Source organism: Pseudorca crassidens, chromosome 5 (assembly GCF_039906515.1).
Source record: "Pseudorca crassidens isolate mPseCra1 chromosome 5, mPseCra1.hap1, whole genome shotgun sequence".
In the NCBI taxonomy this organism is placed as follows: Eukaryota; Metazoa; Chordata; class Mammalia; order Artiodactyla; family Delphinidae; genus Pseudorca; species Pseudorca crassidens.
Genome location: NC_090300.1, coordinates 148877300 through 148894329, shown reverse-complemented (window position 1 = coordinate 148894329; position 17030 = coordinate 148877300). Strand labels below are relative to the sequence as shown.

Below are 17030 nucleotides of genomic sequence, written 5' to 3'. Positions count from 1 at the left end.
GCCCTCCAGGGAGGTCGGGGCCCCATGGGAGAGCGCGGGGGACACCAGCGTGGCGGGCGCCCTGCGGGTCCCCAAGGTGGCCTGCGCCCGGGAAGGACCCCGCTCACCTGCTCTCCGGGGTCGTAGGCCGGAGTCACGGAGAGGGACGTCCTTTCTTCTGCAGAGGGGACCCCGTGCAGGGTCCAGCGGACAGAACTCCAGATCCGTGGAGGGAGGGGCCCCTGCCTCCCCCCCGCCCCCGCCCCCGGGAAGTTCACAGGCGCCGCCCCTGCCCCCCCGGCCCCGCCCCCGGGAAGTTCACAGGCGCCGCCCCTGCCTCCCCCCCCCGGCCCCGCCCCCGGGAAGTTCACAGGCGCCGCCCCTGCCTCCCCCCCCCCGGCCCCGCCCCCGGGAAGTTCACAGGCGCCAGCCCTGCGGCCTGAGGCCTGGGGCTGCCGGGCTCTTCTCTTTCTCGTGCAGGCGTTTCGTACTGTTCTTTGCGCGGAGGGAGGGGGGCAGAGGAAGAGAAGATACTCGGTGTGACGCCCTGCCTTTCAGCTGCAGGCCGTGTAGGCAGATGACAGGAGAGGCGGAAGTGAGTCAGTCACCCCCAAGGGGGGGTCAACAGGGTGTCATCGTGTTCTGGGCTGAACTGTGTCCCCCTCCCCCAAATTCCCATGTCGAAGTCCTAGCCCCCAGTACCTCAGAATCTGACCTTATTTGGAAATAGAGACGTTGCAACATAATCTGTAATTAGTTGAGATGAGGTCATCCTGGGGTAGAATGGGCCCTAATTCAAAATGACTGTCCAAGAGGGAAACGTGGACACAGACGGGCCGTGGAGGAGGGACAGGAACTGGCGCGCCTGGAACGGTCCCTCCCGAGAGCCGTCAGCGGGGGCGCGGCCTGGGGACACCGGGACTCTGCCGACTGCTGGCCTCCAGGCTGTTGTTGAAGCCCCCAGGTTGACCTACTTTGTTAGGCCAGGCCCAGCAGACTAAACAGCCCGGGATTTAACAGGGCACTTCCCAGAGGGTGAACTTAAAAGACCTGGGCGTCTGGACAAAAAGTCACTGCGGCTGCCAGAAAGAGCCTCTCATTTCTCCCCTATCTATCTATCTATCATCTATATATCAATCAATTATCTATCTACTTCTGTCTCATCTGTGTACCTGTCATCTAGCTATTATCTATATATCAATCATCTCTCATCTGTGTACCTATCTCTCTATATCTATATATCAATCTATCAGTTATCTATTTTTCTCTCTCTCTCATCTGTGTACTGTCATCAACCATCTATCTGTATCACCTCTCTTTCTATCATCTGTCATCTCTCTCTCATCTGTCTCTATCCACGAACATCCTTATGCAAACCAGCAAACATCCCTAAAGTTCTCTGGCCCCGTTTTGGGGACAGAGTGAGACTTCACTGACCAAATACTTTGTTTTCAGCCCAAAGCCAACTAGACAAAGGTGGATTCCACGGTTGAGGCCATCCAGTCGGTGCCCTTGGGAGTGGGGTGCCTGTAAGGACAGGGGGCCAGGCCCGGCACCCTCTGGGTGCACAGAGCAATCCGGGGGACCCCGGGGTATGATCAGTCCTGGGGCTTCTGTGAACGGTCTCAGCATCCCCACTGGCACAGACACTTGGAAGCTGGGGAGCAAGCGGGGTTCAAAGCCTTTATTGGACTGGGGTGTGTGCACACAGGGAGGTGCAGGGCCTGCTGTCACAGCTCAGTCTGATGGGCGAGGTGACGCCCAGAGACCTGGGAGCGGGGCCCGAGGGCTGGCAGAGAGCCTCTGGAGGGCACTCGCGGGAGGACAAGTCTGGGAATGAGGCTGGGCTGAGGGAGGCCAGCCCCAGACGTGCTCCCCGTGAAGCCTCTGGGGTCCTGGGAAGGCACAGAGGGCAGGACAAGGGTGGATGGTGAGGAGGGACAGTGCGCTCAGTGTGTCCAGGGCTGCGGGGTCCCCGGTAGGAGCTGGGGTGGGCGGGGGTCCTCCGCTCCTGACTTTACACCCACACGTGGAGAGACTGAGCCGTCAGTGCGCTGGACCTCTCAGGTGGGGTCTGAGTAGCACCACGGACAGGAGGACAGCACCCGTGGGGCAGGGGTCGCGGGGCTGGTGGTGGGGGCGGGCAGGGGGCGCTAGCAGATCCAGCGGATGAACCTGTCGAAGAAGCCAGGCTGGGCCAGGCTGTCGTAGTCCTTCTCGCGGAAGACGGCGGCCGGGTCACCCAGGCTGATCTTGGAGAGCACGTCCGCGTCCACGTCGCTGCCCACGGCCACCACGGTGGGCACCACGTTCTGCTTGCGCATGGAGTGCACCGCCTCCTCCAGGCTGTCGTTGCCCGTGACGCCGTCCGTGAGGAACACGAAGTTCAGCTCGGCGTGGCGGCGCGCCCCGGCCTGCGCTCCGTGCACCACCTGGTTGATGGCGTGCACGATGCCCGTGCCCACGTGCGAGAAGGAGTTGAGGTAGCGCGCGCTCGCCAGCGCCTCCTGGATGACGGTCAGGTTGGAGGTCAGCGGGAAGGCCACCTGCTGCTCGCGTGGGCCTCCAAACTGCAGCAGCGCCACGCGCGCGTTGAGCGGGTCGTCGTCCCTGCGCGCCAGGGTCAGCCGCCGGGACACCTCCTCCACGAAGCGCCGCGCCTTGCGGAAGTTCTGCTCGCCCAGTCGCTCGGAGCCGTCCAGCAGGAAGACGATGTCCACGGGCCGCTGGGTGCACTGGGCCACGTACAGCTCTGGGGGCGAGACGGGGTGGTGCGCGGGCGACCTGGGTGAGGCCCCGCTGCCCCGCCCCGGCCGCGCCCCCCGGGCCACGCCCGCCCCGGCCACGCCCTGCGCCCGCCTCTCGGCGCATACCGCACCCACAGGAGCCACTCAGACCGCTGGAACTTCACCCAAGGTCACCGGAGGTCGGGAGCCCTCCACAGCACCCAGGACGTGGGTCCAGGCTCCCACCCTGTCTCCCTGGGACCGACACCGTCTCTCCTGGTTGTGCTCCCACCAGGAAATGTCCCCAAACCTGAGGCTGCGGGGTCCCTTTCCACTCTCCCAGCACCATTCCTGCCCAGCGACCTCCTTCAGGCCTCGCGGGCAGGCAGGCAGGGATCATCAGTAAAGCCCCTTCTTTTGGCCCAAGAACTGGATGCGCCCAAAGGACCACAGGGCATGGGTAGTAGGGGTGGGGGAGAGAGGTGTCATCACACCTGTGATCGTGTACAAAGACCTCATGGAGATCCCCAGATGCGAGGACCCACCTCTGGAGGCTGGGCCGTATTTCTCCCAGCCCTGGGAGCATCAGGGAGAGAAGGGGCCTGTGTCCCCTCGACTGGCTCAGGCTTTGGTGGGCAGTGGGCACAGGTGTGGCAGCCCGGGTGACTCCCCGTTTACCTGAGACCCTTGCCTCTTCCGGGCAGTCACCAGCCCAGGACATACTGGACAGTGTGAGGGCAAGGCTGCCACCAGGGCTGAGGCTGGGCCTCTGAGGGACGTGGGCGCCTCTGCACAGCCTGAAAACCCGCTCCGCGCACGGGACCACAGGCTGGGTCTCCGTCCAGGAACGCGCAGCCAAGCCCCTCCCGAGATCTCAGCTCTAACGGCCGACGGGGCTCGGCAGCGGCGGGGCTGGTCCTCCCTCGTGGGTCCAGCTCTCAGCCCCATGGGCACCCTCCTGACCTGGGCAGGAGAGGACTCCGCTCACAGCCCAGGCGTGCTGACCCAGGGCCGGGAGCACAGGGATCCCATCGGAAGGAGGTCCTGACCTGTGGCACCAACCACGAGGGGCTCAGGATCCCGCGTGGGCCCCGCAGGCACCAGGTGCCCCCCTGCATGGGCAATCCCCGAGGTCCAGGCGAGCAAGCAGTTCGCCCCAGCAGGTCGCTGACCACAGCACACATTCACACTCCTTGTTTTTCAGCTTTTATAGAACGTATGAGATGCACTCACAGCACCTGAAGGACACTCTTGGGTGTGTCACCTGCAGTACTGGGCTACCCGCGGAGGAGCGAGTGTTTCCGGCAGATTTTTTTTTTTTAAAGGAGCTTATTTATACGGCAGTGCAGATGAAGAGCAGCTTTGGCTTAAACCCACAGAGCTGGAGCTGGAGCTGGAGCTGCCCAGCGAATTCCCTGTGTGCCCCTGGGCCTCTAAGTAAGTCCCTGTGGTCAGAGTCAGAAACGCGGGGACTGCTGGTTTGGGGGGGTTCTTGATATATCAACCAGGGGGGCGAGAGAAGCGCACAAGGGGTGACCTGGGCACGGAGGCCAGAGGTGAATCCGGGAGTTGGGGCCGTTTATGAGGCTCTGGTCTTCCCTCTTTCTTTTCGGCTAAATAACGGCCCCGAAGAGATGCCTACGTCCTAATCCTGGAGCCTGTGACTATGACCTTACATGGCAAAAGGGCTTTGCAGACGGAATTCAACTAATAATTCCCATGAAATGGGGAGACCCTCCTGGATTATCCAGCCCTAAATGCCACACAAGTGTCCCTGTAGGAGGGAGGCCGGGGCAGGGCGGGGCGGGGGGGAAGGGGAGAGGCCAGGTGTCCACAGAGCAGAGACGGGAGCTGGAGAGGCAGGAAGGGCCTCCCTTAGAGGCCCAGAGGGCGCGCGGCCCTGGGACACCTTGCTTTTGGACTTCCGGCCTCCAGACCAAGAGAACAGCTTCCTGCTGTCTTCAGCCCCGCAGTGTAAGGTAGGCAGCCCCTGGGAGCTCCTGCAGCTGGGGGGCCGCACCCTGTGGGCTCAGCAGAGCGCCAGCACGGTCTCGGGGTCCCCCACGATGTCCCTGTGCACCAGCTTAAAGGCGTCAATGAACAGGTCCATCCAGTCCTGCCGTTCGCCTCCTGTGGCGAACTTGGCCCGCTCCGCGGTGTAGACCAGCACAGCCACCAGCCTGGAGTAGGCGGCTGGGTCCTGTGTGAGCTCCGTGGCGTTTAGCAACTTTTGGATCAGGGGGATGGTCCTGGGGAAGGAGGCATCCGGGCCCTCTTCCGTGCGGAGGAAGGTGACCGGGGGCTCGCCGCCAGGCCGCGGTCCATCTGCGGGGGATTCCAGAGAAGCTTTTCAGGGACTTGGTCGGCGTGATCGGGGCTCCAGCTGCCTCTCTCCTCGGAGACGAGGAGGGACCAAGAGGCCAGCGAGGGGGTCGGACGAGGAGCCGGGGAGGCTGCAGCTCCCCCGTGGTCAGCACGGGGTGCCAAGGCGAAGCAAATGGGGCTTTGGGGAGCCCGGAGGAGACGGGGAGCAGAAGCTCAAGAACTGCAAGACTCTTGGCACAGACGGCTGCTGAGGCTAACCGGGTTCTGGCGGCCCTGCCCTGGGACGACCCCAGCCCCTTAAAATACTCAGTACTACTGGGACAACTTCCTGCCTGTTCCAGCCCGGCCTGTGATAGGCACCTGGGCTCCCAGAGCCCCTCTCAGGGTGGTTTCTCTAGCCGGCGTGTGATTACAAATCCTCCGCCCTTCACCTTCAGATGTAAACCTCCCTGCCCTGCGCTGTTGCCCTGAGGACCAGAGAGCAAATGCTCAGGGAGCCCCACGCTCTCCCCTTCCCGTCCCATCCCGTCCTGGGGGAGGTCAGGGCCTACCCTCCGGGCCCCTCGCTCCAGGCGCAACACGGCCTCCTGTCCGCAGGGTGCCTCGGACACGTCCAGTTAGCTCGCCCGGGTGGCCCGGCCTCACAGCCCCAGCCCTGCCCTGCGCCCTTCCTTTGGGGCGCCCAGCCTTCCGGAGCCTCCTGCCTTGGCGTGGGGGGCAGGGCTCGGGTCTCCCTGGCTCTCCCCCTCCCGCAGCAGCTGTCGCGGAAGAAGACCTGCCTTGGCCGCCTTTGCCTGGCGTCCGCCTTTGTTGCTCTTTGCCAGCCTCGTGGTTCTGCCCCAGTTGAGCTGCCCCCCTGCCCTGGTCCAAGCCCAGGATGTGGCTGAGCCTCTGGGTAGAAGGGGCCATTTGGCCCAGTAGGTCAGGGCTGTGCCAGGGCAGGCCGCGTCCACCCAGCGCCCCATCTGCGCAGCCCTCAGCGAGCGCGCCAGGGTCCACTCGTGTCAAGAAGGCCATTTGTAAACGCATATTCTGTCGTTACAGCTCCTTCCTTCCCTTCTGGGCACAATGTCTAATTTACTGGGAAATTTCAAATCGCTTTAAAGGAGAAGGAGATTGTGCGTTTAGCAGAGGGGGGGACTTAGGAGAACAGGGGAGGGGTCCCTAAGGGGGCTGTTCCCTTTCACTGTCAGGTCCTGGAGGCTCAGGGGAAGCGAGATCACCAGCATTACTCAGCATCAAAACCAAAGACATCACAAGAAAGGGCACGACAGCCCAAGATCTCTCACAAACACAGATGCAAAAATCCTCAATAGAATATTAGCAATCAACTCTAACAATATATATGTATTATACGTCATGACCAAGTGGGATCTATCCCAAGTCTGGAAGGCTGGTTCAGCGCTCAAAACTCAATGGACATAATCCATCACATCAGCAAAGCTAAAGAGGAAAAACCAACTGATCGTGTCAACAGGTGCAGAAAAAGCCTCTGACAAGATCCCACACTCGTTCACGACAGACTCTCAGTACCTAGGAATGGGGGACCCTCAGCTTGATAACGAACATCTACAGAGACCCTCAGCGGACTCCCCCATGGCGAGAAATTCACAGCGTCCCCAGCAAAATCACCGCGGGGCCCTGGCACCAGGGGCTGGGTCAGGTTTCTGCCCTCGAGGGGCCAAGCTGACCACGGCATCCACACCCTGGGAGGAGTCAGGCACCCTGAGGGCAGGGGCACAGACCAGGGGTTAGTTGGGTCTCTGCGTGGACCCAACCCCCTTTAGCCCCCGGGGGAGACTGGGGTTGGCGCTATTGGGCCAGCCTCTGGGGTTTGGGGTGGCTCTGGGTGCCACACACAACCGTCTTCAGCTGACTCTGGGGCCCCCAAGCCCAGGCCGTCTCTGGGATGACCCCACAGCTTGCCAACGGCCATGGCATAGTCATTGGTACAATCTTGGCGAGCACTTCCTTGGAAGTTCTCTGTCAGAATAAGTGTGTGGACCCCCGTCCCCAACTCAACACGGTCCCTTACCTCAGGCGGCCTTGGCGCCTTTGAACCTGCCCGGGGCCCCCTGACGCCTGGGAGGAGCCTGCCGGAACACTGACCTTGTGGCAGACATGGATGTGGACGCAGGCCCCAAGGTTCCCATCGGTGTTGGACCTGCCAACAGTCCAGCCCGACTACCCTGCCCCCCGCCTGCTGCGGAGGACCCACCACCCAGAGCCGGCCCTGGGGGCCCCTCCGAGGCAGCAGCAGGATGCCCAGAGGAGCTGGTCGATGCATCCTGCCCCTTCCCCGCCCCGAGGGACCCCAGCCCCCAGCCTCCCACTCTAGTGCAACCACATAGGGCTCGAGGCACGGTCCCCTAAACACATCTGCTCTGGAGGGAAGAGCAAACCCCAGCCGCCAGGCAGCAGCTCAGGGCGTCAGGGCAGAGGCCCGCTCTGCAGCTGCCCCGGTGGCTCTGGATGTGTTCGCCTCCCTGAGGGTTTAAGACCAGCCATTTCACTTACTGGATCCAGGGCTTCCGCCTGCAGGAGCCGGGCGGCCCTGGGGTGTCTGTGCCTCTGGGCACCTCAGCCCAAGAGGCCGTGAATCTGTGTTCGAGACCAGCGGCCCGAGAGCTTAGCGCACCCCCTCCCCACATGCGCCAGGTGGGTGGGGTGGCCGAGCGACTCCAGACGTCAACTGCACCCTGAGCCCCCTCCTCAGAAGTGCCGGGGTCCCGGAGACCAGGCCACCGCGGGTCTGGAATCCGAGGCTTCTCACTGGGGCGGCTGCAGTGGCAATTCCTAGGGTCCCTGCACAACCCTCCCCCTGGCCCTGGCTGCTGGCTTTCCTGGGGGGCCAGCGGTGCCCGCGTTACCTGTTTGGCAGGGAAGTTCCGGGCACACGATCTGGGGGTCTAGGAGAGAGGAAAAGAGGTGGGGGTCCCGGTGGCTCCCTCGGAGGCCTGCGGAGACCTGGCCCCTCCCCGGCCACACGCCCCTCCCCTCCTCTCCTCCGGACTCACCCGGGCACAGCACGTCCTCCATGTCGTCGATGAACTTCTCGGCCACCAGGTCGGAGAAAAGCGTCATGTTGCGCACCTGCTGCGGCTTGTCGCAGGCGATGGAGTATAGGTTCTCGCTCTCGTGCTTCTCGTGGAACATGTCCCCGATGCCGATGGCCGTCACCGTCACGTCGTGGTTGCACAGCGCCCGCAGGTTGAGGTCATCGTCGCGGGGGTCGTGGCGGCCATCTGTGATGACCACCGCGAACACGCGGGTCTTCTGGCGCCGGCTCTCCTTGATGAGCTGGTTGTAGGCGAACTTGAGGGCTGAGGGCGTCCAGGTGCCGCCCGCGATCCACTCAAGGTTCTTGACGGCCTCCTTGAAGCTGGACAGTGAGTCGATGCGCTCGTCGTCCAGCTGGATGGCCTCGAAGGTGCCTTCGTGGCTGTACTGCACGACGCCCACGCGGGTCCCTGCGGGCGGGCGCGGGCGTGACGGCGGCCCTCGGCAGAGCTAGGACCCCTCCGAGACCACTCCCGTGGATTTCTACCCGGACCTCAGGCGTCCTGCGGCCCCTCTGCTCGAGAATGCGGCCTGGTGCCCCCTGCCCCGCCGGACCGCCCCCCCAACTGCGGTGCCGCTGACCCGTCTCCGACTTGGGGTCCTTGGCGATGGCCCCCAGCCTGTTGACCACGTTGATGACGAAGTTCTTCTCCAGGGTGAAGTTGGTGTAGCCAATGCTCTCGGAGCTGTCGATGACGAACACCACGTCCAGAGCGCCACAGCGCTTCTCACAGTCTGCGGGGGGGCGGGCGGGGCGGGGTGAGCGGGGGCGTGGCTAGAGGAGGGCGCGGCGAGCAGGCAGGGAGGGGTGAGCGTTCGGGGCGGGGTGAGCGGGGCGCGTGACGAGCGGAGGGCGTGGCGAGCAGGCGGGGAGGGGCGGGCGGGTGACAACGCTGACCCCCGGCCCAGGGAGACAGCCTGAGACCCCAGGGGCGTGCAGCCAGGTGCACCGTGGGAAACACTGAACGTGAGCGGGAGGGGAGGACTCGGACAGATGACCCTGACCCCGGGACAAGAGCCCCCAAGGACACAAGTGTCCCAGTCCAGCCGCGTGGGGGCCGCGACTCACCACAGCACCCGCACGTCTCCCTCACGTAGGTCATGACGTCGCACTCCTGTGACACAGCGGGGTCAGCCCCCAGCCCAGAGCGCAAACCCTGGGGAGGGGCTGGAAGCGCTTCTGCAGGAAGCCTGTGGTCCCTGCCCACCCCCTGCTCTGACCTCACCCCTGCTGACCTGCCCTTCAGATTTTTAGGAGGGAGAAGGACCCTGAGTCCCACCCCGACTGAAACCTACCGTGAGGCCGGGGTCTCCTGGGGGGCCAGGCTCTCCCTGGAAGGAGGAAGGATATCAGTGAGAGGTGACACCTGTCATGGCCGAGGCTGGGAGGGCTGGACTTATTCTCACGTGGCCACTCCAGGACCCCTGCATGGTTCGGGGTGCCCGTTGGCCTGGATGGCCCAGGGACCGTGGCCCGAGGGCCAAAGGGATGGGCGACTGACCTACCTCGGGTCCTGGCGCTCCTCTCTGCCCCCGCGGGCCTGGCTCACCAGGGGGACCAGGATCTGCCTGAGAAGGAAAAGGGCAGGTGGGCTCCAGCAGTACCTTGGGTGGTCCCCCCACGCGGCCCTGCCCCGGGCAACCGTCAACAGGGCGCAGAGGTACTCACAGGCTCGCCCTTCTGGCCTTTCCTCCCGGGTTTTCCTTTGGACCCAAAGTCACCTCTGCCCCCCTGTGACACAGGACACCCGTGTTAACAACGCAGAGAGCTCGGCAGCTGGCACTGCTCCCCTGCCGTCCCCCAGCCCTCCAGGGATCTGCCCAAGAGGGACACGCCTTTTCAGGAGGAACCTGTACTCAGCAGTGCGGGGCTGTCAGATGCAGCCCCACAGGGCGGCATTTCAGGGCGCGGCCCGCTCCCACCAGCAGAGCTCAGCACGGAGGCCGGCTGCACAGACCACCCCGCGGTACGTACCTCGGGGCCGCGGGGGCCAGGCTCGCCCTTCTCTCCCTGGGAAGCAAACACAGGGGTCACTCAGCACTGGGCTGAGGGGTGATGGCCATGCAGCCCCCTCCCTTCCCTGACGGGTGGGCTTGGGCATCGAAATCCGTACAGAGCCACAGAGGCTACGGGAGAACATTCGATTCCCGGGGGACCTGGCTCTGCTCTTGATTGTCACCCCCTGCCCCCAACCCCAGCCTCACCCTGGGCCCGGCGGGGGGCCCTGGCAGGAAGTAGCGGGAGCCTTCCAGTCAATGGAAGGCCCTCCCGACAGTGCCCACCCCCTCCCCAGCCCCTGCCCCCCCAGGACTTACAGGCGCTCCTCGGGGCCCCGGGTAGCTGAAGCCAGGCCTGCCGGGGTCTCCCTAGGGGACACGGGGGGCCAGTCAGGGCAGGGCCGGTGGGAAAGGCGGGGACGGAGTCAGTCGGCCTGGACTGGGGGTGGGTGGGCAGGGCCCGCCTTGGGAGGGCACGCCACCCCGAGGGTGAGAACACGGGCTGGGATGGGAGGTTGCTGCCCAGGCCCCTGATACCCTCCCTCGCCAAGGCATGCTCCCGGCAGCCTTACTCAGGAGCCCTGGCCCAACCTGCCTGCCGGGTGGGGAGGGGGCATACCTTGGGGCCGGGCTGTCCCGAGTCTCCGCGGGGGCCAGCATCCCCAGGGTCTCCCCGAGATCCCTGAGGGCAGAAAGGGAGCAGGGAGTCGGCACAGACGGGCTGACCTCATCCAGCTCTGACCCCCAGGCAGCACCGCTGCCCCGCAGGGCTGGCCGTCCTGAGGGTCTCTCCTCTCTGCGTGCTACGTCCCGGCTCCCCCGGCACACCCCCGCCTGGTAAAGCCTGGCCCCTCAGGGCAGGATGGCGGAGTGAGGTGCGTGGAGGCCCTTGGCTCCCTGTCCCGCTGCCCAGGTTTACTGTGCGGACAGTATCCTGCCTGCCCGAGGACAGGAGGACGCAAAGCCATGGGCCCTCCCAGGCATCCTGCTACTGACCTGCTTCCCGGGCTCTCCAACAGTCCCTTGGGGACCTCTGGGTCCAGGTAAACCTCGGTCTCCCTGGAGAGAAAAGAGACAAGGGCACTTCAGAGACGCTGTTGTCACTCACTGTGGACTTCGGCAAGGGCAGGGGGCCCTGCTGCCCTCCAAAAGGTCCTTAGCCCTGACCCCAGTGGCCCCAGGCAGGGTCTGCAGGGTGGAGGGCAGGAGAGGGGCAGGGGGCCCTGGCGGTGCCACCCCAGGAGGGTATGTGGCCTTTGTGGCTGCCCACCCGCTGCCCCACTTGCCTTGGCTCCTTTGTTGCCAACCTCTCCAGCCAGGCCCCGGGGCCCCTCAGGGCCAGGGTCCCCCTGTGGGAAGAGAGGCCAGGTTAGTCTGGGGGAGGTGAGGAGAGGGCATCATGAGCTCCCCGGGGATGAGGCCCCAGATGGTGGAGGGTGGTGCTGGAACAGCAGGCCTACCCGCTTGGCCTCATGCAGCAGGGCAGGGGTCACCAGTCCCAGAGGAGGGAGCCCCTCCTGTGAGACCTTCCCCCACATCTCACAGGCAAATGGCTGCCCTTGGATTTCACCACAAAGACAAAGACCTCCTGCGCCAGCTACAGGAGCACATGTGTGCGGGGCGGGGGGGGATGCTGGGGGGTGGAGCAGTGCACAGCCTGCACAGCTGTGCATGGCGTGCGTGGAACCGTCCTTGCCCAGGCCTCTGATCAGGGAGTAACTACTGCTCTCCCAGACCCTGCAGGGAGTGCACCCTGACGGCCAGGCCCCGGGGGTTGCCTTTGTTCTCCTAGGTGGACCGTGGAGGGGGCGTTGGTCATCCCTCGTCACAGGGGCTCCACTGGCACCACGGTGAGACTCCGGTGTAGACACAGACACGGCAGACAGCGCCCGAGACTCCCCCGTGCGGACACTCACCTTCTCGCCCTTGGGGCCATCGCTGCCTGGGCTGCCCTTGATTCCAGGGTCTCCCCTGCGCCCCTGCAGAGAACAGGCACGTGGGAGTGTGGGGTTCCAGGGTGGGAGCCCCACTGGAACCCGACACTCTGTTCTCCCCACAAGGACTCTGGCTGTGGGGTCTGGGGGCCCCTCCAGAGGGCCTCAGCCTAGACCCTGTCCTCTGCTGGGTCGGTTTGGTCCCAGACAAGGATTTAAGAAATGACGGGGGCTGGTGAGCTTGTAAGTCCGGGAGTTCAGGTGACGTGACTGGGACCGAGCTTGGACCAGCTCTTCGCGAAGTCCCTCTGTTCCCTCCGGATCGGGATGCGTCCCCTCTGGGGGTCAGCCCTGGGACTGGGCTCCACCCATCCCGTGGCGAGACCCTCAGGGACGGCTGGGTGCGGTTGCCGTGTGGACCTGCAGAGTGTGTGCTTGGGTCTAGGTTGAGCCCTCGGGGGGTCCTGCCAGCGGGGCAGGTGGGGCCCCGGGGCCGCTTAATGGGCACCGCGTCCGGCAGGGGCGTGCCTGGGCCCCGCAAGCCACTCCTCAGCGGCCCTCCGTGGCGGCTGCCATGCGGGGGCCAGGAGGCTCAGCTGGAGAGGCTGGAGGACGCTGGGCCCAGAGGCCCAGAGCAGCGCGCGCTGAGGCAGCCCTGAGGGAGGGTGCGGCAGGCCGGCCGGGGTGCCCAGGGCCTGTGCGCGGGTGAACTCACGGGCTCGCCTTTGGGGCCTCGGGGCCCAGGCCCACCCTTGGCTCCTTTCAGACCGGGACTTCCTGGGGCTCCGGTGTTGCCTTGGTAGCCCTGTGGGGAAGAGACAGCTCAGCTACGGCCGTGACCTGCCCAGGCGGGCGGACACCTGTGGGCAGGGCCCAGCCCGTGCGGACGCATGCCCGCCGTCTCCGGTGGGGCCGTGTTTCCCTCGCGGTGCGGTGCGCCGTCACCTGGCAGCAGGGACAGACAAGCTGGGGGCGCTCAGGGCCCAGGGCTGGCCTGCCTGCCCACCCCCCGCCATGGGGCACCACGGGAGTGCAGCCGGAGCCCGCCGGGAACACTTGCCTTGCTTCCTTTTGCCCCGTTTTCCCCCGGGGGCCCTCTGCGTCCCGGGCGGCCAGGGTCCCCCTGGAAAGGTTTGGAGAAATCAGCCTCATGCTCTTCAGATGCCAGCAGTGAGGCAGGACCCCGGCGGGGCTGGGGGCACGCGCTTCCCCTCCCGTGTCTGTGGAGCAGGTCCCCGTGTGGGCACCCACGGCCCCCTGCCTGGTTTGCAGGGCCAGGGCCTCTCTGCTGGGCGTCTCGGCCCAGTGCTACGGGCAGGGAGAAGGCCCCCAGGAGGCTGGCGACCCCCTCTGCTCTGGCCGGCCCGCCACCTTGGCCAGGCCGCCTACCTTGGAGCCTTGATCTCCCGGCTCCCCAGGGCTGCCGGCTTCCCCCACGTAACCATCTGGGCCCTGCAAGAAGGGAGAGGCTTGTGCTGGGGCTCTGGCCGGGAGCTGCGCTTGCATCTTCCCTGTGGGGTCAGGGCCAGCTGACCAGGGGCAGGGTGACCAGCACCCCATCGTTGGACTGGCTGCCGGGACCCCCGGCCTGGGTGGGCAGACTGGACAAGCCGCTGGCCCGGGAGCCCCTCGGGACTCTGGAAGCAGCCACCCTCCACCTGACCCGGGAGCCCCTGAGGCCATTCGTCATGTTGTGACCCCAACCCCGGCTGAACCCTGGCGGGGTTCCGGGACAGGCGAGGCAGGGGCTGGAGGGAGGAGCCCAGCTACTGGCTTCCCGCTGCAGCTTGCAGGGCTGGTGGCTGCCCTCCCCATCCCCGCCTGGCGCCCAGCATCTCTCAGGGCCAGGGGCTCGACGCAAAGCCTCGACGCTGTGCTCACCCGATCCCCGGCGTCTCCCTTGCAGCCAGGAGGTCCGATGCGCCCCAACTTGCCCTGAAGGAGAAGAGGGGAGCAGAAAGTGCGTCAGGGCCAGGATTCGGAGGACACAAGCCCCGATGACAGAGGTCAGTGGTGCCGGGTCTATGTGCACCGGGCACCCCACTGTGGACGTGTGCGTCAGTGGCTGTCAGGGTGGCGGTCCAGAGTCTCCGGGGTTGCAGCCGGGAGCATGAGTGCCTGTGGTACCCTCCAGGAGTGTGCATGTGTGCGTGCATGCATGGTGCGTGCTCACCTGTGACATTTGTGTGTGTGCTGTTTGTGTGCACCTGTGCACGTGTGTGAACCACCAGTCAGGCCAGACGTGGGGTCTGCAGGCCAGGCAGGGAGATTCCTGCAAGGCCGGCCCTGCTTTTCAGGAGCAAATGTCCACTTCCGCTCTTGCAAGGTTCCCGTGTGTCCTGTGTCCACTGGGTAGATGCAACCACGGGCCACCCAAGCCACAGGTTGCGCGCAGTGGCCAGAGATGCCCAGAGGCCTGGCCCCTGGAAAGACCTGGGAGTCTCGAGGGCGTGGTTGTCATTTCGCGGGCACCCTTGCTCCGCCCAGGGACGCAGCCCCAGCGCACTCTACCTTCTGTCCATCCGTCCCGTTCTTGCCCGCCAGGCCGGGGGCGCCCTGGAGGAGAGGGAGGAGGGACTCTGTTAGCCCCGATGCTCCTTCCTTCTGAGCAGTGGGGAGGTAGGCGCCCTGCCCCCGCCCGCCTGTCCACTCACCTTTCGCCCTTCGGCTCCCAACTCGCCCTGCACAGGAGGAAATGAGGCTAGTTAGCGCTGCTGACACATCACAGATGCCACTGCATTAGGCCCAAGTCTACCCTTGGACAAAACACGAGGCCAGAGCGGCCCCAGAAGGCTACTACCAGCACGACACCGGGTCCCATGCCCCAGCACGGACCCCCGGCTCGCTGCCGGACACTGCTGCCAGGGTTGGGGCCATGTGAGGTCTGGCCGCCCAGAGTCCACTCTCACCTTCTCTCCTTTGAAACCAGGAACACCCTGAGGTCGGAAGGAAAGAAAAGCAGCGTTACCAGTGTGTGTGTGCTGGGACCCAGCAGGCCTGGGGGAGGAAGGAGGGACGGGGAGGTGGGGGGATGGGGGTGGGGTGGTGGTCGTCAGGCTCGGGTGCAGAGGCGCCACCAGGGACGTCGCTGGAAATGCAGAAGCGCCTCCCTTCCTTGGGGCAGGGGTGGGAGCGGTGGGCCACGCCAGGCACATCCTGACCCCAGCGGCCGGCCCCGCCTGGAGCCAGGGAGCCCTTGGCTTGTCCCCACGTGTCCCGCCCCCTGGGCAGGGTCCGCAGCAACTTGCCTTGGGTCCTGGGAATCCAATGGGGCCTTCGATGCCTGGATCTCCCTGTGGAAGAGCAAAGGGCCGTGGATGTAACCTCAGCCGTGGGGAGCGGGGGCTGCCGGGACGGGGTGTGGAGGGTACTCACCTGTCGCCCCTTCTGTCCAGGCTCTCCGGGCTCACCCATGTTGCCCTTGGCGCCCTGAAAGCAGATGAAAGAAAAAGGAATAAATCAAGGTGGGGAGGCAGCAGATGCATCTGGCCAGCGGCCTGGCAGACGAGCAGACACCCCTCTCCCGAATTTAGAAAGAAGCCACTTGGTAATAACTTTCCCTGTAACGGTGTTTCAAACGCTCTGTCTCATGTCCTCAGAGGTCTCTTTCCCTCTCCTGCCTTTACACTGTTTGACGTGAATCACTGGTGTTTCTGATTCCCTGGCAGTAATTGTGGAAGGATTTCACCTGCTACACCTCTGTTGTCACGAAAATGCAGGGCCAACCTAACCTTAAAACCTACGCATGTACCAAATGGCAGGCCTGGGCGCCCTGTGTGAGTTAGCGCCATATTACCAAGAGCGACGGGGTCCATGTTTCCTTGTGTACTTGAGCATGCTTGTTTACTTTACAGGAGTCTTTTATGGGCAAATCTTAATTAAAAAGTATTCCTCCTTTTCTCAAAATGCCATATAAAAGGCAGCTGATAAAAACTGAATTTTAGTTCTGCCAGGGTGAGAAGTGGTGAGTCCATCCGAGGTGCAGTGGCCCTAAATCTGGAGTTCAAGACAGGTCGGGGGCTTTCCTGGGAAACAGACCCCTCAGGTCGTCTGGGCATCTTACCTTCTGTCCGCGGTAGCCCTTGGGGCCGGGGGGCCCGGGGATCTCCAGACAGCTCACCTTGTAGCACTGAAACAGGAAGCAAGGGGCAGCGCGTGAGGCTAGCACCGCAAGTCCCAGGAGGGAGGAAGGGGGTGCAGCCTGTGGCCCACTGGACACTGGGCCACGCTGAGCTGGGGGCTGCATGATGGAACAGACCTGGGAGGTACCCAGGAGGCCCCTGTGCCCACCAGGGGCGGGTTCAGGGGTCCACACCAGTGCTCTAGTCAAGTTTTGGAAATCAAGGCTGCATTAAGCAATGACCAACAGTAGAAAGTATTAAATCGCTGCTGGCCAGTCCCCCCTGTGCTTGCATATTAAATCGCTGTGGTATTGAGCAGCTGCTCCAGGAAAGGGTGCGCTTGTAGTATCCTGGGCTGTGAGCTGGTGCTGGGGAAGCTCAGGCTTCAGGTCCTGTGCTGCAGGTCCTGTGCTGGGCACACAGCTGGCCACCTGCCTTCTCTTGGCCTCCCTCGGGTGGATGGAGCCCGTCAGCCCAGAGGGCAACCCTCAACCTCGACCCTCATCTTTCGGCTGTGTAGACCCTAACGCTGACCTCCTGCGTTTAAACAGCCTGGTTTTGGCCAGGATCCCTTTGTCCAGACTCGAGTCTCAGGCCCCACGTGGAGCTGAGGGGTCTTGCTCCCTGGCCGGGCCCCCCTCATTGTCCTAGACCTCGGGAGCCCCAGGGAGTGGGGCGCGGGTGATCGTCTCTGCTGGGTCAGAGGCCCCAGGCAGCTCCCGGCAGGGCCGGCAGGGATGGAAACGCTCTCACCTCTCCGTAGGCTTCATGTTTCTGCGGAAAAGACCCAGAGAGAAACCCTGGTTAGCGGGGAGCTGGAGACATGGTCAGCTCCGAGTCTGGGCAGGGACGCAGAACACCGGAATAGACAGGACCCTGCCCGGGGC

The 17030-nt window shown here is 64.4% G+C and overlaps 1 protein-coding gene across 5 annotated transcripts in view; it reads right to left on the bottom strand.

Moving 5' to 3' along the window:
* Window positions 1-1648: 1648 nt before the first annotated feature.
* The window catches only part of COL6A2 (collagen type VI alpha 2 chain), a 37374-nt gene continuing 21992 nt past the window's right edge, over window positions 1649-17030 (bottom strand). For 2 of the 5 annotated variants that reach the window (XM_067739720.1, XM_067739722.1), the window contains 24 exons: window positions 16897-16917; window positions 16086-16151; window positions 15398-15451; window positions 15271-15315; window positions 14926-14958; window positions 14534-14599; window positions 13904-13957; window positions 13412-13474; window positions 13083-13145; window positions 12738-12827; window positions 12005-12067; window positions 11371-11437; window positions 11085-11143; window positions 10708-10770; window positions 10407-10457; window positions 10066-10101; window positions 9760-9822; window positions 9597-9659; window positions 9387-9422; window positions 9160-9205; window positions 8673-8825; window positions 8048-8500; window positions 7901-7939; window positions 1649-2731 (listed from right to left, as the gene is read on the bottom strand). In XM_067739720.1, coding sequence (XP_067595821.1) covers window positions 2133-2731; window positions 7901-7939; window positions 8048-8500; window positions 8673-8825; window positions 9160-9205; window positions 9387-9422; window positions 9597-9659; window positions 9760-9822; window positions 10066-10101; window positions 10407-10457; window positions 10708-10770; window positions 11085-11143; window positions 11371-11437; window positions 12005-12067; window positions 12738-12827; window positions 13083-13145; window positions 13412-13474; window positions 13904-13957; window positions 14534-14599; window positions 14926-14958; window positions 15271-15315; window positions 15398-15451; window positions 16086-16151; window positions 16897-16917 — 2346 coding nt within the window. In that variant the 3' untranslated portion in view covers window positions 1649-2132. Of the gene's footprint in view, window positions 2732-3898; window positions 5031-7900; window positions 7940-8047; window positions 8501-8672; window positions 8826-9159; window positions 9206-9386; window positions 9423-9596; window positions 9660-9759; window positions 9823-10065; window positions 10102-10406; window positions 10458-10707; window positions 10771-11084; window positions 11144-11370; window positions 11438-12004; window positions 12068-12737; window positions 12828-13082; window positions 13146-13411; window positions 13475-13903; window positions 13958-14533; window positions 14600-14676; window positions 14704-14925; window positions 14959-15270; window positions 15316-15397; window positions 15452-16085; window positions 16152-16896; window positions 16918-17030 lie in introns of those variants that run through there. The other 3 variants (XM_067739721.1, XM_067739724.1, XM_067739723.1) reach the window with 3 other exon arrangements.